This window comes from Aulonocara stuartgranti, assembly GCF_965226115.1.
Source record: "Aulonocara stuartgranti genome assembly, chromosome: 3".
NCBI lineage: Eukaryota > Metazoa > Chordata > Actinopteri > Cichliformes > Cichlidae > Aulonocara > Aulonocara stuartgranti.
The window spans coordinates 78,894,066-78,920,833 of NC_138941.1; the positions used below are offsets into that span (position 1 = coordinate 78,894,066).

Genomic DNA, 26,768 nt, shown 5'->3' on the forward strand with positions numbered 1-26,768 from the left:
GGGGACGATCAGCCGATATTTAGCCGAAGCTGACACTGAGAACGATCACAACCAGTCATGGACCGTCTCTGGATCCTGAGCTGCACTCTGTGTGTCCTCCTGAGCTGGATGCATGTGGATCAAGCGGTGGCTGAACCGTGAGTTTGTCTTCAGCGTGTTTTTGTCTGTGTGAGTTGTTCACTGCAGTAACTGCTGTATGTGTGATGCTGTATGCAGCCAGTACCTGGTGGCCATTCCTGCAGTTATTGAAGCTGGAGCTGAGGCCAAATTCTGTGCAACTCTCCGACAGCCCAGTGGGACTCTGGTCATGACTGTCACTTTGATGTCCCGAGAGAAGAACACAACATTATTCACGCATACGTCAAATGAGGCCTTTCAAACCTGTGTTCAGTTTGAGGTTGGCAACCAGCACTTTCACACACAAAGTGTGTGTTAGTTGTTATCGTAAGCATTATAGGCTTTAATGACTATCTAAATATCCCACTGTCTCAGGCTCCTTTGGTACAAAAGGAGGTGCAACATTTTCAGGTGGAGGTACGAGGAGACACATTTTACTCCAAACAAGTCAGAAAAGTGATGATCCGAGCGTCTGATCCCGTCACGTTCATCCAAACAGACAAACCCATCTACCTCCCTGGACAAAAAGGTAACAATGTGCTGTTATGTTATATAAGACATGTAGTTCATTCAAATTCCAACATCATGAGCCAGCTGCTCCACCATCTCCAATTTGTGTAACAAGTTTTGTGGTCCAAAATTTGGACACACATACAGTGATTGATGTGAAATGTTTGCTTCATAGAGCAAAATTTTTTCAAGATATCAATACTGTCGATCGAGATGTTTATTCGAAGTTTGAAATCCGACTCCATCTTTGAACATAACTACCGCATTTTCCAGACTATAATGCGCACTTAAAATCCTTTCTTTTTCTCAAAAATTGATCCGCCTTTTGTAAGGTATGAAGCCGCACTGCTTGATGGATTGTCAGAGCATTACGGCTAGAAGAGTCAGAAGCCTGGGTCCTAAACGCCGTATGTTCAAGTCCTAAAGTCAAACGAACACTGCAGCATCACTGAGAGTTAAAAACTGTCTAAATTCTTTCCTCTTTAATAAAATGATCAGCCTTGCTGCTTTACCAGGTGTAACAATTAAGTTTAACATCCAGGCATCCATGCAAACAGAATTTATTAAATTTAACAGAGTTAGAAGTTAGCAGGAAGTTAGCTCACTGGTTTTGCTAGCTACCTAATATAGCATGTTGTGACTGAGAGATTTCTGGATAGAAATAAAACATAAAGCTCTGCTATCACTTCAAACATTACCGAAGTTGGGCTAGCTGGTATATAATGATGTGCTACGTGATCGCTAGCGACACAGTTATGTTAGCATAACATAAACACAGTGAAGCTGGAGGATGAACGCTAAATTTTTTCCATTCGATAAACGTTCCCGATGGTTTTTGACGAATGCAATCACACGGAAAGATGCTTTAAATGGACCAAACTTCAGTCAGGAGAACAAATGAGATAATCCATCCACAATACCAGGTTAGTCATTATTATAAGATAAGATAACCTTTATTAGTCCCACACGTCAGAAATTTGTTTGGTTACAGCAGAAAGTGGACAGTGCAAAGTTACATAGCATAAATTATAAGGCGTTTAATGCGCCCTATATTCCAGTACGCCTTATGTATAAAAACAGACCCGTTTCAGACAAGTTCATTGTCAGTGCGCCTTATCGTCCGAAAAATATGGTATTTTAAAAAACAACAAAAGGAAAAAAAATCCCACAAGTTTCATATTTGAGCTCACACTAAGGAAGAACTTCACATTGCAAAAGACAGCTCACACGCTCCACAGCCGTCCCCTTAATGTGGATGGGTGGATGTGGGTCAGCATTCCTCCTGTAGTCCACGATGAGCTCCTTGGTCTTCTCGGTGTTAAGCAGCAGGTTGTTTGTGTCGCACCACTCAGCCAGACGATCCACCTCCTCCCTGTAGGCGGAAACTTTCTGCAGCCATTAACAAACACCAGAATAAACACCCCGAGGCTGCTTTTATTGTTGCTGGCGACTTCAACCACACCAACTTAAAGACAGTCCTCCCCAGATTCCACCAACATGTCTCCTGCCACACCAGAGGAGACAAGACTTTAGACCATGTGTATTCCAACCTGGCTGGAGCCTACAAAGCCACACCCCTCCCCCACATTGGACAATCGGACCATCTCTCCCTGTTCCTCACACCTCGGTATTCACCACTCATCCAACGTGTGAAACCTGCTGTGAGGACAATTAAAGTGTGGCCAGAGGGGACAGACGCAGTGCTCCAGGACAGATTTAAAAACACAGACTGGAATATGTTCACCCACACAGACCTGGACCAGTACGCCTCATCTGTACTGGATTACATCTCCGAAACCACAGACAGTGTCACCACCCAGAAACGGATCACCATGTACCCCAACCAGAAGCCTTGGATGAACCGGGATGGTCGTCTCCTCCTGAAGGCCCGCAACACCGCCTTTAGGTCAGGAGATGCACACGCCTACAGCACAGCCAGGGCTAATCTATAGAAGGGCATCAAAAAAGCCAAACACCATTACAAAAAGAAGGTAGAAGAACACTTCTCCAACTCCAACCCCCGACGCATGTGGCAAGGACTCCAGACCATTACAGACTACAGGACCACCAAACCCTCCCCCGCATCCTCTGATGTCTCCTTCCTCAACGAGCTCAACAACTTTTATGCTCGTTTTGAGCGAGGGAACCCCACAACCACAACCAAAGCAGACATGACGCCAGACCACCAACCTATGACTCTCTCCCCCACCGATGTAGGAGCGGTGCTCAGCAGGATCTGCTTTCTGCAGAAAGCAGAAAGAAAAAAAATCGTGAGGGAAGAATATGGAGGGCCTCGGGTGCCAAAATGTATTAAATACATAATTAAATAATAAATTAAATGTGTCATTAATTAAAATATAAATTAGCAATATCAGTTCAATTTCAATAAATTCTATACATATGTCTCATACATGTCAGTCCATTATCTGAGATCTGTCTAGGCTTGCTGTGCAGGGTAACCAATCAGATCCATGTTTGATAAGTTGCAGTGACTTTGTTTTAAAGTACAAAGAGAGAAACAGAGGTAACCTCTCAATTCTTCTCAAAGTGAATTTCAGAGTCGTTGCGATGGATAATAAAATGCGACCTGCCAATCAGCTGGTGAGTTTTTGAACAGTATTATTAATAATGCTGTTTGCAATTTGGATGCAGTGATTTACACAACAGTTTCTTAACTCCACCTGTCTTTCTTCCTTTTTCTTTCAGTATGATGTCATTGAACTTCAGGTAAGAGGGCGCCTCTAGAAAAGGCTTTTCCTTCTCTTGCAAATGCATCAACACAACACTGAACACATGCAGTCAGACAGACTTGAAGGTTCCCTGCTCACTGCTTGCATACACACTGCTTCTGCAGTATTACTCCAAGTTACTGACAGTGCAAGCTTTAAAAACTGGACAAAGTGGGTTGCATGTATGTAATACACACCGTGCAGGGGTCTGTTCTGTCACTTGATGCCCCACATGTGAAAATAAAATGACAGTGATTAAATCAAATTAATAATTTTGATTTAATTACTCCACAAACACAGCCACAGCTTCCCTGTCATTACAGCTTAGGTTTCTTTATATCACTTAGTTTTTAAACATTTATAAACAAGTGCTTCACATCTAGAAGAGGACAAAGCTGGCTACAGATGAAGACAGGACATCTTTATGTCCCCCTAAATTTATATTGTCCAGTTTTAGCTCTAATGTTGTTGAAAAGGAAAATAAAGAATCTAGTTGGTACTGTACTTACACCTGTGTAGTAGCTGTCACTGTCACTTGATTTAACAGGATCCTCACAGTAACAGGATTGGACAGTGGCTAAATGAAACATCCAATAGCAGAATACTGCAGCTTTCTTACTCCTTGGACGCTGAGGCCCCTGAGGGACCGTACCAGATCATTGTGTCAGTGGGTGAGAGGAAAATATCTCACAACTTCAAAGTGGAGAAATATGGTAAGTCAGTCTTATTTATTCTTAAATTCTTTGTTGTAATGGAGTGCAAATGCTGACATTCATATTTCCCCCAGTTTTACCCAAATTTGATGTGACAGTAAATATATCTGAAGAAGTGAGTATTGGGAAGGAAGACATTGAAGCTAAAGTGTGTGCAAAGTAAGGAAAAGTTCTTTCAGGACAAATTATGTGTTGTAAAATCTGGAGTTTGGAGAGCAAATGACTCATAATGTTTACTTATTTTTCTTTATACAGGTACACGTATGGACAGCCTGTACCAGGACGTGTTACAGTCAATGTGTGCAGACCTATTAATTTGTATAGAGGTTTTGGTATATTGGTGCACAGTGAGGATGATTTGGCCCTATTGCAGATAAGTGCGCCCTGCCACACAGAGACAAAGCAGGTACAGTTATGGCTTCATTTCTCTTTTTTCCCTGATACTTTGGGTACATTCAGGCCCCTGCATTAGCATTACAGCAAACGGGTTGCCTGCTCTACCCAGCTGAACTGGCGCCGTGTGTTCACTTTACTGTTGGCATTTGTTTTAGATTCAAAGAACAAAATGGGAATAAAGGATGTGTTTTAGCTACAGGCTGCTTAACAATGTGCCCAGTGTTGGGAAGGTTACTTTTAAAATGTATTCAACTACAGATTACATGCCCGAAATGTATTTTGTAACATATTCCGTTACGTTACTCAATGAGAGTAACGTATTCTGAATACTTTGGATTACTTAATATATTATCATGCTTTTTACAACTACATGAATGAACTATTGCTGTGTGATTACTGAAGGTTACTCTCCATATCAACACCAACTAGATGTTTAAATCTTAATATAAATGAGTAACAGTAGGTGGACATTAGGTAAAGCTGCACTTTTTGCAGTGATCTCGTATAGAAAACTATTTCGCGCGTATATAAAACAGGTCCGCGGCTCCGAACCGTAGCAAAGGGACCTCTGGCTGATACATTGGTTCCGTGTCGGCTTGTAGCCGAAAACTAGCTTTGCTTTGTTGTGTGGGTCAACTCTGCTAGCGAGAGACAGAGAGAGGCGTTGAAAGGCTGCTCCAACGGGACTTATTGTTTCAGAGGAAAACACGAACACAGTGTACAGTCGAGTCTAATATATATGAAACAGGAAACACCGCCGTGTAATCCATTTATTTCAACAAAGTAACTGTATTCTGAACTAGGACGCTCCAAACCCACACAGAAAACCATCAATGTGTGGCGCCACGACGGTGACTCTGCACTGCAGCACTGCTTTAAATGCACAGACTGGTCTTCAGGGATGCTGCTGTGTATAAGGGGAAGCTGGATTTAGAGGAGTATAGATTGGCTGTCCTCAGCTACATTAGTAAGTGTGTGGAGGATGTTACCACCACCAAGTCTGTGATGTGGTATCCAAACCAGAAGCCCTGGCTGAATGCAGAAATCCATTCCCTGCTGAAAGTCAGGGATGCCGTCTTCAGGTCTGGTGATGCACAGAAACTCAAGAGGGCTAGGAGAGAACTGACTGCAGGCCTTTGAGAGGAAAACTATATTTGAGTCTGTGGGTCTTTGTGCTGATGCACCTGTAGAACTTCCCTGAGGGAAACAGGCTGAACATGTTGAAACCAGGGTGGGAGCTGTCCTTGGTGATGTTTGCTGCTCTGCTGAAGCAGTGGGAGGAATAAATGTCCATCAGGGACGGGAGAGGGCTGTGCTGCATTGACTACACTCTAAAGTCTCGCTCTGTCCAGGAGATGTCAGCAGAGATGAGGACACCAAGGAACCAAAAGGTGTGGTCGGACTGGTGGAGGTTGGGGAGGGGTATATCTCTATATGCATGTTTGATGTTTGAGTAAACATGATCTAGAGCAGGGGTCGGCAACCTGTGGCTCCGGGGCCGCGTGCGGCTCTTTAGTCCTTATAGTGCAGCTCCGTGTGGTTTGGGAAAATAAATGAGAAGTATTTAGCGGAAGTGTATTTTATTTATGTTAGTTCTTTTTTAACTTGTAGTTCTAAATTGGAAGATTATTGTGATATTGAAATATAAATATAAAATTATATTCTATTATTTTATAAATAAATGTTTTTATGTATAAAGTTACGTTGAAACCAAGCACACCATTGTTGTTCTTGTGACATTACCAATAAGTTTCATGTGTCACATGGCCCTCTCCCTAATGAAAAAACAAAAGTTGTGTCCAAGATCTTTGCAAGCTCCTTTGACTATCCAAGATGGCCGACTTCTAAATGCCACCGTGGTCACCACCCATCTTGAGGAGTTTGCCCCCTCACATATATTAATGTGCCACAAACAGGACTTTAATATCACCAACCATTCCCATGTTATTACGGTGTATCCATATAAATGGCCCACCCTGTAGAGCGTTCTCCTCTGGTCCCGTTGTTGCACCAGCTTTCATGCACGTAGAATTCATCAAATTCTAAATGAGCTCAAGTTTTTCATGACTCTATAAAATATCATAGTTTGAACATTTAATATATTTTATAGATTCGACTGTGAATGAGATTTGATTCTAATTTTGGTTTATTCTTGTAGCAGTGATTTTCTTTCTTTATTGTTCTTTCCAGGCAGACAAGACTGGCTGTGCAACTTTTTCCTTCAACATGTCAATTTTTACTAAAATGGACCAAAAGGTGCTTCATGATTTTCTGGATATCAGGGCCAAAGTGGAAGAAGAGGGAACAGGCAAGTTGTGTTATTCCTTTAAAATGACACATCGATGTGTATTTAACCAAAAAGGCATTCACAGGATTGTAACATGAACGTTTTTACATTCAGGTGTTTCACTCCCTCAAGAGAAGAGAGTCACTATTTCTTACGTCCTTGGAAAAGTGTCTTTTATTAACGTGCCCAAGGTTTGGGAACGGGGATCTAATGTGGAAGGAAAAGTAAGCCTAACATGTTGTTTTCAGCTCAGTTTGTCGTAGCAAAGCACATTTAAATTGTTTGTATTTTCCATTGATAGAGCATTGTGTTCTTCAACAGGTCAGAGCAGTGTACCACAATAATACACCAGTTTGTGACGCACCGGTCTACCTGTTCACGGGACAAATGTGGCAAGCACGCTCACTACAAAATCTGACAACTGACAGCAACGGTGTGGCCTCATTTTCTTTCAGCACTGATAACTTTGACCAGGATATCCAACTCCATGTGAGCTGACACACGGAAACAATGTGTAATTTAATGCAGCCATGACAGCAGCCTGAAGCCACAATTGGTTTGTGATAGGCTGCAAATGTCCAAATACCTCCCACAGTAGGAAGCTGCAATCCTGAAACAGTTTATGACTCATCTTCCTCCACCTTTGCCTTGCTTATAAAGTCTCGTTGTCCAATGTTATTTGTAGATCAAGTTTTTAAATTTTTGTTTCCTATCCCCAACTAGGCAAGCCTGACACCAACAGTGGGCTACCCAGGATATAGAACTGCATACTATGACAGGGGATTTCACACATTATCCATGTCCCAGCCGTCTTCTCCCGATATTAAAACAATCAGCTCTCTAGAGGTACAGAAGAAGGATAAAGCAGTGTCCTGTGACGCAGAAGAAGACGTATCAGTCAACTACACTATAGTGGGAGAGTCTCCGGGGTCTGTGGATGTCATTTATCTGGTGAGTTATCTCTGGGTTTACTACAAAGTTGAACATGACCAGACTTTTTGTGTATTTGCTAAAAAAGTACTGTTGTAATGCCCATCATGATTGAAGAAGAAACTTTCAGTCCATCATGAGAATCCAGCAGCTTCAATCTATTTCAGCATAAATACTGATCCAGCCCAAACTATATGCTTTAGCAAAAAGGAAAACTAGGGAGGGCGTCTGTCTCCTGAATCCAAAGTGGAAGCTGGTTCCACAGACTTCAGGTCTGGTCCCTGTGCTTTGTCCCTCATCATTTTCTGTCAGCTTAGTAATTAGCCTCAGTGTTTGGTCCTTTGTTCATGATATCCTTAGTTTTCTCTCTCTGCTAAGTATTTAAATTCTTAGGCCTTCTTAGTTTTAGTCATCTGGGTTCTGCTCTCAGTTAAAGTTGTTTGTATTTTAGCCCTCATTATAGTTATTGTGCTTTTCCTTTGTCCCCTGCACTTTTGACTGATTGACTGATGACCTTTATTGATCCAGAAGGAAATTGGGTTAAAGGCTGCCAGCACTCCAGCGCCATCTTACCCTTCCAGCCATACATACATTGCACAAACATGACATGGGGACGACAGGTCAGAAGAGGTAGAACAGTGGAAATACCCAATGCACGAGGAAAGACGAGGAGAAAAAACACCCACAGAGACTAAGCCCTTAAAGGGAGATCGGTTTGAGAACAGAAAAAACACCTCAGTACACGAATCTTCAAATCTCACAACAAAAAAGACATCAGAGGCATCATTAAGAAGAAAAGTCTTGATCCTAATGTTCTTTCTAACTTCAGGCCAGTTTCTAAACTCTCTTTTATGTCCGCAATTTTGGCAAAAGTTGTTCTCAAGCAACGTCCGACCTTTTTAGATGTTTGTGGCATTTGTGAAGCATTCCAGTCTGGTTTTAAATCTTGTCCTGAGACTGCACTTTTACGAGTTTTTAATGATCTTCTTATAACTGTAGACTCAGGTTGTTCTGTTGTTTTAGTCCTTTTAGATCTGACTGCTGCCTTTGACACAGTTGATCACAACATTCTCTTATGGAGACTCAAGCACGTGACTCAAGCACGTTGTTGGTCTTAAAGGCTCAGTTTTATCATGGTTTAAATCATACCTGTCAGAGAACTCATGTTCTGTTGCTATTGGGCAATGCCCCTCTTCCTCTGCCCCTGTGTGTTGTGGTGTGCCACAGGGCTCTGTTTGGGGTCCAGCTCTGTTCTCCTCATACACGCTGCCTTTTTTATTTTTATTCCTATATTTAGGAAATACAACATTCCCTTTCATTGTTATGCTGATGACATCCAAATTTGCTTCCCTTGAATCTGGATGTCTCTTAACCTTTTAATTCAAACACATTGAATTAAGGTGTCAAAACCTTTCACTGGTAGTGATGTCCACAGATATCAGTGCTAGTTCATTCTTGTTTTTAAATGATTTCTGTCTTCCAGGTGTTGTCCAGAGGAGCAGTCACCATGCAAGGACAAACACGGGTTCAAGTGCAAGATAGATCGGGTAAAATTTCCATATTTCCACAAATGCCACAGCCAAGCATTGACGTTGGTCTGTTTTGTTGATCTGTGGATGCATGTTTGGACCTGTGTTTCAGTGAATGAGGGCCAGGTGTCCTTTAAAGTCAGAGTGTCTCCTGAGATGGCTCCAGAGTTCCAGGTTGTGGCTTATGCCGTCCTGCCAAGTGAGGATGTAATTGCCCACAGTGCTGACTTCTCTACTGAGAAATGCTTCAGCAACAAGGTGAGTGTAATTCTAGAGGTGTGCTGTGTGTTTGGTGTCTGCAGTCATGCCATGTCGTTCAAATCAAAGTCATCTCCAGGTGGCTGAATCACCTGAGGATTTCTAGCATCAGTAAATGGACTGGTTGTTGCACAGCTGTTTCTACTCTACCTGGGGACTCAAATTGCTTCTTTATATGACCTCATGACCCGCTCACTCCCATTTATACAAGCACTTTTTCAATGATGATGCAAGTCCTACCTATCTAACACTGACACAGTGTTCATACAGTGTCCAACGTGGGCTACAGCCATCACATGGGACTCATGATTTGTCACTCACCACAGTGAAGCAGCTCATTTAGCCAGCAGTGCGTGGGGAGTCATCACAGTCACTAAACTTCTACGGGTGTTTTGTGTGTGTCAGGTGTCAGTGGAGTTTTCACCGTCTTCAGCCGTCCCAGGTGAAGAGACCAACATGCAGGTGACGGCCCTGCCACGTTCTCTGTGTGGTGTGAGCGCCATCGACAAGAGCGTTCTCATCAAGGAGCCTGGGAAGACTCTGGATGCAGATAAGGTAACTGCTGATATTAACACCAGTGAGGTGGACACATCCCTTATTTCCAGAGCCCGTAGTGTCGTGAGTTACCAGCAGCTCACGTCTGGGCAGTCGTACATTGAACTGTTTTAAACAGTCAAATGCTGAGTTTGTCTTAAAGCAAACTGGTATAAAAAATACAAGGTTACATATGCATGTGTCTGTGATGACAGTCAGGTAAATGCATCACCTGCCAGTCAGTGTCTACTTTATTGAGAAGACTTTAACTTTAAACTGCTCAAAACTGCTCAAATACACGAGTATTTGTTAATGTTATACATACAGAAAAACCTGGGAAAAGTGAGACTTGGTGAGTTAAAGGAGCTACAGAGACAGCTTCAAATGGAGAACACTTACCATATAAGTCACTAAGAACGAACAGTTTATAGAGAAATTGTACAACTTCTGTAAGATCCCTCAACTACAACACCTCATATCTGTGGAGGCTTACTGCTGACTTCATCATTTTTATTTATTTATTTTTTAAGAACCCTTCTTAGATAATCTAGCAGTTCATTTGAACCTAATCAGTTCTAATATTTACACCAGTACTTCATTTAAGAGTTTACAATTATGTGGACCAAATGTGACCATGATCATGATAGATCAGTCAAAACTTCATAGGACTAAAAATGTTTGGAGGTTTTGCTGAACTGCACTTTTCTTTTCAGATATTTGACTTGCTCCCACTCAAGAAATCCTCAGGTATCCCGTATGAGGTTGATGATGCTACAGACTGCCTTAATGTGAGACCAAAAAGATATGTTTTGCCGCACCCCAGTCAAGAGCAAAATGACGCCTATGCAGTTTTCCAGGTAAAATACAAGTATACCTGTGAGTCCGTCAAACTTAATCTAAATACAATAGTTTTTGTTGTTGCACCAGTTTTTGCTGATCTTTGTGTGCTGCTGAAATATGTAGAAAGTCGGACTGAAGATGGCGACAAACTTGCTTTTTCGATTGCCTTCATGCGTCAAGTTAAAAGGAAAAGTCTACCGTGATGGCCATGTTGTCTACCATGATGGCTGTCGTCGTGTCAACTATGGTGAATCATTTGCTTGTTTGAATTGTGTTTGTGATACAAATTTTCTTTGTATTCACCAAAAAGAAAACCGGTAATTATTTTCCTTTTTTTCTTACAGTACTACGTACGGGTCCAGCTCCAGGTATTGGATATTCTCCTGGTCCTGGTCTGGGATCTGCTGGGCATCTTCCTCCTGAAGCTGCACCAATAGAGACAGCTCGCTCTTTCTTCCCTGAGACGTGGATCTGGGATCTGGTGGAAGTTGGGTAAGTATCTGTTGTGAAGAGATCTGGTGCATATTCCATTTTAAAAAGTTTATACGATCACATTTAGAAACCCATGTGAACTTTCTGCTGTGTCTTTGCACACATGAAAAAGATGAAAATAGAATAATTGTGAGTTTTTTCTTGAGCATGTTTTGATGCTTCAGGCTGATGTTTTGTCATATTTAAAGTTTGGTGGGATATATTATTTCACTGTCATCAGCAACGTGGAGCTCTTTTACTTTGTCAATGCAACATATACAAGTCATTCACACTGCAGGATGTAACTACACTGTTATACAAGTAATTTACAGACATAAAAACATGTTTGATTATGTTACAGAATATGTTTGTGTGTATCTGCTGCTTCAGAGACGATGGAAAAAGGGGCGTGTCCCTGACTGTCCCAGACACCATCACCACCTGGGAGACGGAGGCTTTCTGTTTGTCCTCTCAGGGTTTTGGTTTGGCTCCTCGTAAAGAAATGAAAGTCTTCCAACCTTTCTTCCTTGAACTCACCATGCCCTACTCCATCATCCGGGGGGAGCACTTTGAACTGAGGGCGACTGTCTTTAACTACCTGACCAGCTGCATCATGGTAATGAATGATTAAAGTGTTTAGATACATGTCTGTTCATAGCCAAGGAAAGCCATACTGAAAACATGACTTTCTAAGCAAAATTTATATCATAGTTATTAAAATACAATAGAAAATATCTTTTCTTTGGCAATATAACCATGCAGGATGCAGGCCGTTCTTGAAGGGCCCCTGCTCACCAACACCTGCAAGCTCACCTGTAGGTGTGTTCACATTTGAACTCAGGTTTAAATGTAGCCATGTCTGTGTTCCTCGTACAGGTTACTGTCACTCCTGGGCCGTCCTCAGATTACACCCTCACGCCTCTCTCTGGTGATCTGTACACATCCTGTTTGTGTGCCAACGAGCGCAAGACCCTCAGGTGGACCATGATCCCAACAGCCTTAGGTGAGGATCAGGCTTTGGTCCTCCACACGTGGGGGTTGTAGGGAGTGGGGCAGAACGTCTATACCTCCAGCCTGAGGGCAGCAGCTGCCTCCATCCTCATGCTTTACTTAATGCAGCTGTCTTATCCAATTACAAGTCATTTTGAAACCTTCCTTTCAATTCATTATGCATGCTTCCCTTGCACAGTATCATTAGAACAGACTGTTTGCAGTTGCATTGCCATGCAAATGATTTCTTCTTAATCTTAAATGGATCTTATGATTTGCAGTACTTTGGCCTCCAGCAGGACTCAGCAGCAACCCTGACATCATTTTGGACTGTTTTTTTTTTCAGCTCATGTTTTTCATGCCTGATGCAGTAAAATTTCCAATTGTAATTGATCTTACCTTCGATTTAGAACCAACATTAAATCTAGATTTAGATCTAGTGTGATCACAGTTAACCGCCTCCTTTTGTCCCAACACATTTCCTTCTAGTTTCTACAAAATCTGTAAAATAACCTCGGTAACCTTTATTTTAATGGAGAGACGAAGAAGGTGACCTGTGCTGCTGCTTTTAGGGGCTGTGAATGTGACTGTGTCTGCTGAGGCCGTAGCGTCCCATGTGTCATGCGATAATGAGGTTGTGAGCGTACCAGACAGAGGTCGCATCGACGTGGTCACCAAATCTCTCATAGTGAAGGTCAGTGTCATAAATACGAGATGAGAAAAAACATTTTTACTCATAAAATTTAAATTGTTACTCATTTTAAAGACACTTTTCCTCAGGCTGAGGGAAGTGAGACGACAAAGACGTACAACTGGCTTCTTTGTCCAAAAGGTCGGTATGATTTCCATCAGTTACAAAGTTTAAATAAAGAAATGACCTAAATGCTCAAAGTTAGCAGTGGAGTGCACTGTGTACATAAAATGTGCCAAATTTTCATCTTTTACTTTCACAAAATGTAACGATATGTGCTGAAGATCAGGCCACCTGGTGACTTTGGACAGTAACTCTGTTGTAGTCGTGACTTCCTGATTGGACGTTTGTTGTGTCTGTACACAGGAAGCCCGCTGACGGAGGAAGCAGAGATACATCTGCCTGAGAATGTGATAGAAGGATCTGCCCGCACTTCTGTATCAGTCCTGGGTAAACCTCATGATTTCATCTCAATTTTGATTCAGCCAAATAAAATATGGCAGGTTAAAGCTTTGTTAAAAAGGCAAATTACGAAAACAACAGAAAATAAAAGAGACGTCATGTTCAAGTAAAAGTAAAAACCGTATTCAGCTTTTAAAAGATGATTTCATTTATAGATAGACCCACGTCTTCCTGGCCTTGTGTGAAAAAGAAATGGACCCCAAAAAGGCTGTTTGTGCCATTCTGTGCAGGAAGAACTGCAGTCTAGCTTTAGTCATAAGTGTGTTTGAAACGCTGAGTTTTGGCCCAGTCACACCAGAGGGTTTTCCAGCGCAATCGTTCTGGTCATGCAGAATCATGTCAGTAGGATTTAAGTCCAGATTTTGACTCGACCACTTTCTGGTGTCCTGGATCATTTTCCATCTTAACCCTCTGGGGTCGACGTATGCGCCGACACGTCAAAATCACATGACCAATTTAAGACAACACAGCTACAAGATAGTGAGGGGATTTCTTTCTCTTGTTGGAGAAACGGCTCTTTCGGCTCGGCGCATTAAAAAGAGCCGGCTCTTTCAGCTCCCAACCGACTCTTCAGGTTGTTTTGTTGGTCGAAAGTAACGGACTTCAGACTATATACCAGTTCTTGAATTGTGTCGATGGACCACGTAAAACCAGAGTTATGATAAAAAATACACGTGATGTTTTTTTCTGAACAAAACAGCGGCGTTTACAGCAGGAAGAACGGTAAAAACGACGTTTTCTACAGACAGCGCTAGCAAACACTCTCCGCTTGCGCGTGAAAAAATAAAAATAAAAAACACCCCTTCCCTATTGGTGTTAGAGTTTACCATGTCAGCCAATCAAAAAATGATATGGCAACATGTGACGCTTGGTTATTTAGGGAGAACGGCATTTTTAGTAGTGACGGAAAGCGAGCAAAAGAGAGAGAGAGCGAGTTTTCATATGTCACACATTAGTGACGTTTAGCGTGTTTGGAGGCTGTAGTTACTGTGTTGTGTAGTTATTGTGTTGTATTGTGTGTCAGTTATACTGCTGAATGTCACATTTGCTCCAAAAACGCCGTCAAAGGCAGATTCCAGTGTAAACGCTGTTCCCACATGGAAAACTGGACTGATGCTCCTCCTGCTGTCAGACCTGGTTTAGGCCTGTGCTGTTCTCCTCTGTCTTATACTGAACACAAATCATTTGTGTTCCTTCTTATTTGATGCAGAACTGATTGTTCTGTAAATAGATTTAAATGGTTATGTAAAAAACGCCTGAGGCCTGGGCTGCATTTTTAGGTAAATAGTACCATATAACTTTGTTGTTTGCAAAACTTGTGCATAATTTTTAGAAATGTACAATTTCTATTTGCATTTCAAGTTATGAAAATAATTTGTTAAACATGTTTGTGGGTTTTACAGTAAAAAATATAACTTTTTTCTACTCGGATTTTGAATTTATTGTCTGAATTTAAATCAGTTGTGCTAATATAGTATAGTATAGTATGGTATAGTGAAAAAATAACGGAAATTTCAGATATTTGAAGTTGTGCTGAAAGTAACGATACCAAACAAGGCAAGATAAACAGTTTTTAAAGGTGAGATATAGAGGTAAAATCAAAAGTAGTCAAAAACGGCCAATTATACCCTGACCCCAGAAGGTTAAATGCCCAAGTTTTAGATTTAAGGCACAAACTGATAGCTGGACATTCTCCTGGTAGAGAGTTCTTCCCTCCAGGTCATGGCGAGCTACTGAAACAGCAGAGGCATGATTTAACACTGGGCACCAGCTGCCTTAACCAGACTCCTCCGTCACTAACCACCTGAACCCAATGCCCCACCCCTCCCCTGCAGCTGAGCCGCAGACAAAGCTACGCCACACAGCCCCAGAGCATCACACAGTTGGTATGATGTTCTTTCTATGAAATGATGCGTCACTTTTAAGCCAAATGCAACAAAACTCAAAACGTTTTCTCTTCAGTCCATAAAATATTCTCCCAAATATCTTGTGGAGCATGGAGATGTTTTTTAGCTAATGTGAGATAAGCTTTTGTGTTCTTCTTGGTCAGCAGTGGTTTTGTCCATGAATGCTGTTTTTGCCCCGTCTCCTTTGTATTGTTGAATCGTAAACTCTGACCTTTACAGAGGAAGGCAAGGCCTTCAGTTCTGGGTGTTGTTGGGATTCGCTTGACTTTTTCGGTGAGTCGTCGATGTGCTAATGGAGTAATTTCGGCCACATCTTTTCTAGTTTTCTCAGTTTGTGGATAATGGGTTCCAACATGGTGCACTGGCGCTCCAAAGCTGTAGAAATTGTTTTTAATCCTGTCCAAACTGATAGATCTCAAGACTTCTCGCCTATTTTTGAATTTCTTTTGGTCATGGCAACGACGTGTTTCTTCTGGACGTCTTTTAGCCTGCTTCCCTTTTATCAAACAGATTGTACTTGAGTGATTTCTTGATCCAGCAGGTCTGGCCTTAATCAGGCCTGGGTCTGGTTGGTGAAATGAAACTCAGTCTTCCCAGAAATATTTGGTTAATCACAGTCAATCTACGATTTTCAGTTTGGATGTTTTTTCGCTCACTAAATGAAATCATCATTTAAAATTGCACATTGAAGTATTCAGGTTATCTCTGCCCAATAATACAAAGTTGTTTTACACTAGTTTTGTTAGTTTTAGTGAATCAGTGTTTTTGATCAGGTGACATCCTCGGCCGGGCTCTGAAGAACCTGGATGGATTGCTGCAGATGCCGTATGGATGTGGGGAGCAGAACATGGCTCTCCTGGCCCCCAACATCTACATCCTCCACTACCTGAAAGGCACACAGCAGCTCACCGCAGCCATCATGGAAAAAGCTACTAACTTCCTCACCAGTGGCAAGTTTTTATTGTTTCCTCTAAGAAGGAAATCATTTGAATCACTTCAACACACACGGTTCAAGAAACAAGCCGACAGGAGGCAGAACATTAGCCACAGCTTTTGGTCAAATGCGTCATTTTTCTCATCTGTCAGCAAGAGTCATTGAATTTCCCAAATCTTGATGTACACATGCAGATCCATAAACAAATGGAGTCCAATCATCACCATAGCAACAATGTCTCGATCATGGTGTCCCTGTTGTTACAGGATACCAAAGACAGCTCAACTACAAAAGTGCTGACGGTGCTTACACCACATTTGGAACAGGACCAGGAAACACTTGGTGAGAACATCACTGATCAAACATGTCACAAACCAGAGAGGTTACACTGGTTTTTAAATGTCCCACCAAACAGAAGACGTTTCTTGAAGTTTGACTACCCATTAATAACATAAACATGTCTACCTCTAATACTTAAAATAATTCTCCATTTAATCCTTTGACTAAGCCAACATTAACAATACCTTTTGGTTAATACTGTGTAATTTAGTAGGTAGGAAGGAGCATTAGAGCCACATAAAAATATTATTGATCATTATTAGAATAAAGTCAAATTTTAAAGCTTAAAGTTATTTTACTTTAAGAAAAAGTCTAAATACTATTTCAATAATAAAGTCTTAATACTGTTTTGTGAAAAAAGTCAAATTCAAATCTAAGAAAACAGTTGAAATGATTACAGTTGTTGTTTCAAACGACTGCTATACCCTGTATAAAATGCCTTGAGTAGATGTAGTGAAATAAATCAGTGGTCTTGTGATACAGCATAGATCCTCTTTATTCCACGAGCGTGGAACCATCGGTATCCTTGCATCTGTACATTAGCAGCCATTTCCTTTTATACAAATCTAACCACATGCAGCTTTCTGCACCACTTTCTGCTTTTCAGTGTACTTATACTTACTGCCACACTGTTTTTATTGCTACAAGTGACATGGGCGACCGTGGCTCAGGGGGTTGGGAATCGCATCTGTAAACGGAAGGTCGCCGGTTCAATCCCTGGGCTCTCTGTCCTGGTCGTTGTGTCCCTGGGCAAGACACTTAACCCTACTGGTGTTGGCCAGAGGGGCCGATGGCGCGATATGGCAGCCTGGCTTCTGTCAGTCTGCCCCAGGGCAGCTGTGGCTACAACTGTAGCTGCTTCCACCAGTGTATGAATGTGAGAGTGAATGAATAGTGGTATATTAAAGCGCTTTGGGTGCCTTGAAAAGCGCTATATAAATCCAATCCATTATTATCAGTTCCTTCCTTGTTACTAAAACTGAGTCTGAAGTACGATTTCACTAATTCAGAGGGTAAAGCAACCGTGGCAGTTTGTCCTGAAATAACTGTGATATCCACATTTCTGCTTTTGTCTCAAAATACATTTTCAAATTTAATCTTGAAATTTCAACTTTATTTTCATAATGATCAGTATTTCTTTCTCTTAATGTGACCTCACAGCCAAACATTTCCATCGTTGTAAGACGTGTAAGTGTTGTTTTCTTTCTGTCAGGCTGACTGCGTTTGTGGTAAGAAGTTTTGCCAAAGCTCAGTCTTTCATCTTTATTGATCCCAGAAAGATCAAAGAGTCTAAGACCTGGCTGCAACATAAACAACAAGAAAATGGCTGTTTTGAAAAGTCTGGGAAACTCTTCAACAACGGAATGAAGGTAACCTGCAGTTCTTCGCTGTTAGACTGTGGAAACAGCCTCCAGTGTGGATTTAACAAATTTTATTAATAATGTCATGCATACATGGAAAACACTGTACTACATACTGTAATAGCTCACATCAGTATATTCTATTATTTTATTTAAGAAATTATTTCCATACATCTTGTTCCATTCACACCAGCACTGCTTTCTTTGTAGCATTCACACATATTTATACAAAATACAAAGTATGCACTAGAGACCAACTTGCAGAGGTGGGACCAAGTCATTGTTTTGCAAGTCTCAAGTAAGTCTCAAGTCTTTATCCTCAAGTCTCAAGTCAAGTCTCAAGTAATGTCAGGCAAGTCAGAGTCGAGTCTCAAGTCACTGGTGTAAAAGTCCGAGTCAAGTCACAAGTCTGAAACTTTGAATTTCAAGTCCTTTCGAGTCTTTAAAAAAAAAAAACAACGAAAAAATAATGTTGCAGTTATATGCTAAATGTAAATATTAGACCATGTAATTTTAAAATCTGTGTTTTTCTCAACACATGACAAAATAGTGAACTTAGAAAATATACACAAATTGTGAAATTGCACCTCTTTAAAATGCAGCTCAATTAAACCTAGCTCCAAGAATAATTTTCACCGACAGTTCTGAGATAAGCTGCATGTTATTCTTGGATGCGGTTGTAGGACCAGCTTTAAAATCACATGACAAAAATATCATACACATTAAAAAAAACTGCATCACCAACGTAGCCTGGACAACATTTGCTAGTTAGATGAAGTCAGCTATCTCATCTTAGCATATTTATATGCATATTTATAATTATACGCTTCTTGGAGTGAGTGCATACACTCATGAAGTTTAGTAACTTCAGGTCACTGCAACAAGCCCAGGTACAGTTTACCGACGGATGGGTACAGGACCTTGAACTGCACCGTGTAGAACGAAAGACCATCGTACGTATCATAAGTTTACCAGTCTCACAAATCGTCGTCATAAATACACATTCCTTAACCGTTTATTAATAGGACCTTTGAGCTCAACGGTAATTAATTAGTAGTGGAAATAATTTCTGGTAGCATCACAGAAATGTAGCAGTGACAACAATATTGTATGCTGTAATCGTACTGGGCAATTAGTGATACAAAAAACCTGTTTTATCCTGTGAATAAAAGTATATGTTTTTGTCAATGTACCATAATAACAGAAGCGAAACGCAATATTGTGTCAGGACAATTCACTATTTATGCACAATAAATAAAGGAGCATAGCGCGACAATTTCTGTTCAGCGCCAGACTTGCTTGTAACCTATATCACCAATTATGTTATGAAAATGACGTATTAACTACTAAAAAACACTGACCTTCGTGTAAATGCTTGGAGCAGACTAACCTGTGAGCTGGAGTGTTCTGGGATGTTATATTTGATCTTTGAATGGCTGCAATCCAGGCCATCCGTCGCGTCTTTGTTACTTCGGAAACATGGCTTGAACAATTTCTCTTCAACGACGTAATCCGATAACAACCGATCTCTTTACCCGTCGGCTTCCCATGGCTGTCATGCGACCGGCTATTGCAGTTAATAATACAACAGCTTCTTGACATTTTTGTGTTTCTTTTTATCGCTGTATAACTGATTTTAATTGAAAGCCTGCGTGCGCTAGTACCGCTTGCCACGAGTTCCCAGAATCCTTTGCGGTTCTACCCGTGAATGACGTCACATTTTCAATCTCTATATAATATGCATGTTAGATTTTATATTTGGGGTAAAATATCAAGTCTTTTCAAGTAAACCGGTTCAAGTCCAATTCAAGTCCCAAGTCATTGGTGTAAAAGTCCAAGTCAAGTCACAAGTCTTAGAACATTTTTTCAAGTCAAGTCTAAAGTCATAAAATTAATGACTCGAGTCTGACTCGAGTCCAAGTCATGTGACTCGAGTCCACACCTCTGCCAACTTGGGATTAGTATCTTGCCCACAAATATTTGGCATGCAGGCTGGAGCAGCGGGGAATCAAACCACCAACCTTCTGATTACTAGATGACTACACAAACTGTTTATAAGGTTGGAAACCCGAGGTGAAGAAACATCCATCTCACTGGAAATACAATGTCCAGATGAACAAAATCAACTTCCTGTTCATCTCTTTAGCTGGATGTTTGAACATGCATGAAGACATTGATGATACTAAAACCACATGCATCTGAAAATCATTTTCATGACTTCATATCCCTGAATGTTGGTGCACTGATGATAAAGTGTCTATGATGTCTTCTGTTGACAGGGTGGTGTATCTGATGAAGTGACTCTCAGTGCGTACGTTACTGCTGCCTTCTTGGAAATGAATACATCCCAACATGTGAGTAGAGTCAAAGAATATCAAGGTATTCAACAAAAAAAGGAGTAGAGTTTGAGCTGCTGAGCCAGCATCTTTACACAGCCTGCACCTGGGGTCTTGCCTGGTGTGATAGACCCCAGCCTCTATGGATTTTGTACTCAGAGCTTGTTGCTGTGCTGTTATGATTAGTGCCTCTGTGCTGTATTTCAGTCCAGCTTTTTCCAGCCACTGGTAGGATTTCTGGGTATCATCTACTTCCTCTATCTGCCGGTGGTAACATACTGTGCAGGGGCCTGTCCTTCCATGATGGTTCCTCGCCTTCCTCCTCTTTCTTGAGTTTCTGCTGGCTGAGGTATTCACTGAGCACGCTGTCAGTTGGGGCCATCTTCCTCGTACTCGTGGATATTCGTTGTTTCATCATGGAATGTGGTGCTGACACTCACCAGTCCCTGGCCTCCTTCCTTCCATTTAGCATGCTGGACTCGGGGTGAAACCCTCCATGCATGGTTAGGAACTTTCTTGTCTTGATGTCAGTGGCTTCTATCTCCTCCTTTTGCCAGCTTATTATCCCAGCAGGGTACCTGATGACGGGCAGGGCTTAAGTTTTGATAGGCCGGATCCTGTTCTAACATTCAGCTGACTCTTCAGGATTTGCCTGACCCTCTGCAGGTACTTGGTGGTAGCAGCTTTCCCAGCAGCCTCTTTGTGGTTTCCATTTGCCTGTTGGATCTCCAAGTAGTTGTAGATGTCCTCTATGTCTGCAATGTTGCCTTAGTTAGATTCCCTAAGTTCCGCCTACCTTTCCTCTCTTTGTTGTCATCCGACTACATTTCTCCAGTCCGAACGATATTCCAATGCCGTTGCTGTATATCCTGGTGGTGTGGATCAGTGAATTGATGTCTCGTTCACTCTTGGCATACAGCTTGATGTCATCCACATACAGGAGATGGCTGACAGCTGCTTCATTCTGTAGTCAGTATCCGTAGGGACAGAGCATCTCCTTGATAGATGGTGATTGTGCTATGGGCTTGAAGTTGGCCTCTAGTGTTATACGCCACATTCCCATTGAGTTCTTGATGAAGGCTCTTAAAGTCCTGTTGATCTTGTACAGGTCTAGGCATTCCAGGATTCAGCTGTGGGGCATTAAGTCATAGACCCTCTTGTAATCAATCCAGGCAGTCTCGGCTGATTGTTACAAGTAGCTGGTGTTTTGCACCTCTGGTATTCTTGCCAATGAGTGGGGCACAGGAACATGTGTCTATTCATCTTAGCCACTATGATGCCTGACAGGAGCTTCCATGTGGTACTGAGGCAGGTTATTGGTCAGTAGTTGGATGGGACCGATGGGACCGATCCCTTCAAGACTGTCCGGCCAGTTGGATGGGACCGATCCCTTCAGGACTGTCCGCCCTACAGTTAGCCATTCTGGGTGTCTCTCGTCAACTAACAGCTGGTTAATTTATGCTGCCAGACGCTCATGGAGTGCAGTCAGCTTCTTCCACCAGTAGACGTGAGCAATACTAGTGTATGGCAAGGTGCTGGCCAAGGCTGTTAGTCGTTGTTTGGCAGTTTCCATGGACAGCTTGCTATACTTCTTCTTGGGCACCGTCTTTGTCACACCTTTCTGCAGCTCCGATAGTTGGCTAACCTCCCTCCTTGATCTTAGCCTCTAGTCTCCTTCTTGTGGCTGTTCAACCTGTAGCCAAGCATCTTTCTGATCACTGCTGCTGTACTGTAGATCAGCTTGTTAGTCTCGATAATCGTGGCTGTATGTATCGCATTTACATCATCTAGCAGATCTTCACATCTTGGTAACCAGCTACGGGGAATCCAGTTTTCAAGTTTTGCCATGATCCTATCTTTCAGGTCACTTCCTCTTGCACTATAGCACTTGGGGCTTGGTAAAAATCTCGGGTGGAGGTGATGACATCTCCCCCCTGACCTGTCGTCCTGGCTCCCCCTTGCCGTAGCATTTGTGTGGCACCTCGTCAATCTCTAGCTGTGAGAGCAATACCCTTCTTTCGAATGTTGGAACACTGAGCTATTAGTTGTTTCGCTGTCAGTGTGGGTGCTGGGTATTCCATAGGTCCCTCATCCTATTCATGTAACCCCTTCTGCCAGGGTTTCTTGTATAGCAGCATTCCAACAACGCCCTATTTTCATCTCTTGCCCACCAATGCCTTCTTGTTCCAGTAGTTGATCCAGGCGACGTCCGAGCTGGTATGCATATATACATACATACACAAAAGTGTATAAACCAACAATATAATATACAATCTAATATATATATTACATATACCCCAAAAAGTTGATTCTGTTCATCTGGATGTTTTCAGTGGGAGAAACGTTTCGTCACTCATCCAAGTGACTTCTTCAGTCTCAGCTGACTGCAGCTTTCAATCTTATAAACAGGACATTTGCATAATGACTGAAACCAGCCCACTGAAGGAACAATGGGCTGGGAGGTCAGTTCCTTAATCGTAATTATGCATATTCTCATGACCATTGATCAAAGACCACTGATCAAGCACCACTGATCAATGGCCATCAGTACCATTCACAGAGAGTTGGGCAATGGCTGCAATCACAGCATTGTAAGATGGCAAAATATGTACCCTTAGGCCCCCTCCTCGATTCAGAGATGGTCTTTCCTTTTTCACGTAAATGGCCTCCTTGACCCTACACTCAAACCAGCGTTCCTCCCTGTCCAGGATGTTACATCCTCATCATTGAAAGAGTGTCCACTGGCCTGTAGGTGTGAATAGACTGCAGAGTCCTGGCCTGACGAGGTGGCTCTTCTGTGTTGTGCCATCCTCTTAGCCAGAGGTTGTTCGATTTCCCCGATGTATAGATCCTGGCAATCCTTCTGGAACTTAACACCGTACACTATGTTACTCTGTTTGTGTCGGGGTGGACCAATTTTTGGCGCAGCGTGTTTTGGGGTTTAAAAGCCACAGAGACACAGTGTTTAGAAAAAAATGTGCCTCAGCTGTTCTGATACTCCTGACACATACGGGATCACTACAGGTTTTCACTTAGGCAGCAGTTGTCCTTCTCTCCTGGATCGGCTGGAGCTTAGGTTTACGGTACACATCAGCTTTTAAATGTCCTCCATCCCTGATGGAAATCTCACAGTCTAAGAAGACTAACCTGACACTTTTCATATCCTCCCTGGTGAATTTGATGTGTCGTTCCACCGAGTTAATGTGATCTGTGAATTGTGGAACGTCCTGAGAATTGATTTTCACCCAGGTGTCATCCACATACCTGAACTCTCACCAGCAAGGACTGGTATCACCACCCAACCTGTACAGTGTTTTTTCAATATGTTCTTTATATTGTAAATACTACTAGAAGATTGCTCCACTCTTTGCTTGATCTGTACTTTCCTCTAATTGCTGTGTTTTCTATTATCACGCTGATGTTTTGAGTGACTGAATCAGGAACTCTGCCTCCTATTCTTCTCACACTGGGTTTAATGAAAGAAGGTTTCTGTTTGTCCATTAAAGTTCTTTGTTTTGATCTTTTAAAGGATCCTGTGATGATCCAGAGCCTGGCTTGTCTCAAGGAGTCTCTCAGTGACCTGAGCAACACCTACACTACAGCTCTGCTGGCCTATGTGTTCACTCTGGCAGGAGACGTGGAGACCCGAGCTCACCTTCTGCAGCACTTAGACACAGTTGCAGTGAGGGAAGGTGAGTCATCCTTTAGCAGGACATCATTCAGGCTTTATTAGCATCACTGTGACTGTTATTGTGTTTGTAGGAGGTTTCCTCTACTGGTCTCAGACAGCAGCAGAAACATCAGCCTCCCTGTCAGTGGAGATCAGTTCTTATGTGCTGTTGGCCAAACTCAGCGCCTCCCCGACTGCTGAGGATCTGGGATATGCCTCTGGTATTATCAGGTGGCTGACTGGGCAGCAGAACTATTACGGAGGCTTCTCCTCCACTCAGGTACGACACCACCCGAACAGTATGAAGCTCATCTTTGAGTACAGTCTTAGACAAAACCAGGGACAAAAGAAATAATACTGAAGCTTTCAGTTTTCTATCAGATATGTAAAACAGATTTGTTTTAGCCAGGCAGAGAAGTTTTTATTCTTTAGTTAGAATATAACATTTAATTCTAAAAATTCATTGTTTTTACAGAATAGCAATGTTACCTCAGACTTCTGTACCAACTACACGTAACAGCCTGTAAATAACAGATCACCTGCGAGTTTATACCTGTAATTTCTATACTTTGATAATTCTCAGTTAAAGATATTTTAACCTGTTTAACGTTTATTTAACCAGGAAGTGAACTTTGGAAAACTTGAGATTAAGGATCTCTTTTGTGAGAGGGTCTCAAAGTGGCACAGGCCGTTTTAACTTAATGTCTATTCCACTTAAGCCCATGAAATATGGAGACATATGCTGTGTGTGTTAACCACAATGAATCCATCCTGTAGGACACGGTGGTGGCTCTTCAGGCTCTGGCTCTCTACTCCACTCTGGTGTTCAGTGCTGAAGGTTGGAGCACAGTGACAGTTCAGGCTCCCAGCAGTCAGCTGACGTTTGATGTAAATCAGGGCAACAAACTGCTCTACCAGGAGGAGGCGCTGCAGGACGTGTCAGGAAAATACAGCCTGGAGGTGAAGGGCACTGCATGTGCTTCAGTGCAGGTCAGTGACAGCATCACGTGAGAAGCTCCTGGTTGATGTCAGAGAAAGGGTTTCTTCTTTTTCTTTTTCCTTATACAACTTCAGAGAGCATTAGCATTGTCACATGTAATAAAGCTCATCTTGCACATGTATTTTCATACACAATAAAGACATTAGACCTGGCAGTAATAACTGTAGAGAGTACAATGCTATTTTAAACTAAATTGGAGAACTGAGCAAAAACAAATGAACTTTCTGTCTGTATCAGAATCAGGGAAACTATTAATCCCACAGGGAAACTGAGTTGTCATAGCAGCAAATATACAACAAACATCAAGCACTCGTATAAATGAGTGTAGATATAACAGAGATCCTCATATTAAGATGAATATAGACATATAGGTATGACTATAAAAGTATGTGTGCTAATATGTGTCATGGTGTAGAACAGTGACAGCAGGGTGCATTGAGGTGTGATTAGTTCTGTTCCACACGTGACCCAAGTGTGTTTCCCAGATTTCTGCCACCTACAACATCCCAACACCTGCTGATGTCACCACTCTCAGTGTGAAAGTCCATCTAGAGGTCAACACCAGTGAATCTGCTAGACCCAAATTCACTGTGCAAATACAATCACTGTAAGTATGTGACAGGTTAGAGGAGCGCTCTTTACCCGTGTGGAGGAACTGCTGGTAGATGAAAAGCAAGTGTGCACACAGGTCAGTATAATCACACTGTTCAAACACAGGTACAGTGGAAAGGAGGAAACTACAAACATGGTGATCCTGGACATCAAAATGCTCTCTGGATTTTCCCCAGACCCCGAGTCTTTGAAGAGTGTGAGTAATTAGACAGATTCTACCAACGAGTGCATCTCATGTGATAATTGTGAGGATAATAATAAAATGATGTCATCTCCTCACAGCTCAAACGTGGCCTCCTGGTGAGTCGTGTTGAGCAAAAGGAGGATCACGTTCTGGTGTACTTAGAGGAGGTAAGTGAAAGTCACCGTGGGGACACCAGATGATGATCTTTGGTACAAACTGTGTCTGCGATTGTTTCTGTCTCGTCCAGTTATCAAAGGACACACCCATCAACCACAGCTTAGAGATCATCCAGGAGCTCCCAGTGGACAACCTGAAGCCAGCCGTGGTCAAGATCTATGACTACTACCAACCAGGTCCAAGTCTAACTAAGCTTTACTCCAACAGCACACTGACACACTTCAGAGGATCCATCAGACTGAACAGTTCATACAAGCTGATGTTTCCATCAGTGACTCAGAGAAATGACACGTTCATGTTTTTCTACCATGTTTCTGTCAGGTGACCAGGCTGAGACCCAATACATGTTTGTCTTGTGAGCTGCAGGTACGAAGCTGTAACAACACACACCTTTCACACACGTTCATGTTCACAGCATCAATGCAAAGAACTTTGAGCTTTTACTAACTTGTATTCTTCGTCTCACAGTTTGAAGAAGGTGTGGCTGGTCCTGAGGTTTAAACCTGCATTTGAATAAAGATACTTTTCCTGCTCACATGTGTGTAAGCGTGTGTGTTAACAGCTCCAGTATTATTAGTGCTTCTTTAATAACAGGCTTCATTATTAATAATCGGCAGAATGGAAAATATAGTGCTGTGAATGCACCGCTGAGACTGGCCTCATGCCACATTTCTGTCTTTGTGCAGGTTTAGACAAAAACAAAAAGGTGCAAGTGGGCAACAAGTGGGCAACAAGTGGGCAACAAGTGGGCAAAACATTAAAAAAGCTAAACGTGCTCGTGGGAGACATTC

The 26,768-nt window shown here is 42.1% G+C and overlaps 1 protein-coding gene across 1 annotated transcript; it reads left to right on the forward strand.

The window, feature by feature from the left end:
- LOC309703687 (alpha-2-macroglobulin-like) lies at positions 1-26,336 on the forward strand (the record flags this gene model as incomplete). The annotated part of the gene is made up of 35 exons (XM_082528638.1): positions 1-137; positions 217-397; positions 493-646; positions 3,176-3,228; positions 3,334-3,354; positions 3,904-4,069; positions 4,144-4,228; positions 4,325-4,475; positions 6,656-6,773; positions 6,867-6,976; positions 7,074-7,241; positions 7,476-7,703; positions 9,166-9,229; positions 9,324-9,469; positions 9,875-10,024; positions 10,717-10,860; positions 10,967-11,090; positions 11,188-11,335; positions 11,705-11,930; positions 12,191-12,317; positions 12,877-12,998; positions 13,085-13,136; positions 13,362-13,445; positions 16,138-16,314; positions 16,565-16,640; positions 17,851-18,007; positions 20,278-20,352; positions 23,864-24,026; positions 24,097-24,284; positions 24,782-24,994; positions 25,490-25,611; positions 25,722-25,812; positions 25,899-25,967; positions 26,048-26,153; positions 26,299-26,336. Exons 1-35 carry the CDS (start codon positions 58-60, stop codon positions 26,334-26,336), a joined length of 4,377 nt encoding a protein of 1,458 aa, XP_082384764.1. The 5' UTR covers positions 1-57.
- Between the last annotated feature and the right edge of the window lie 432 nt (positions 26,337-26,768).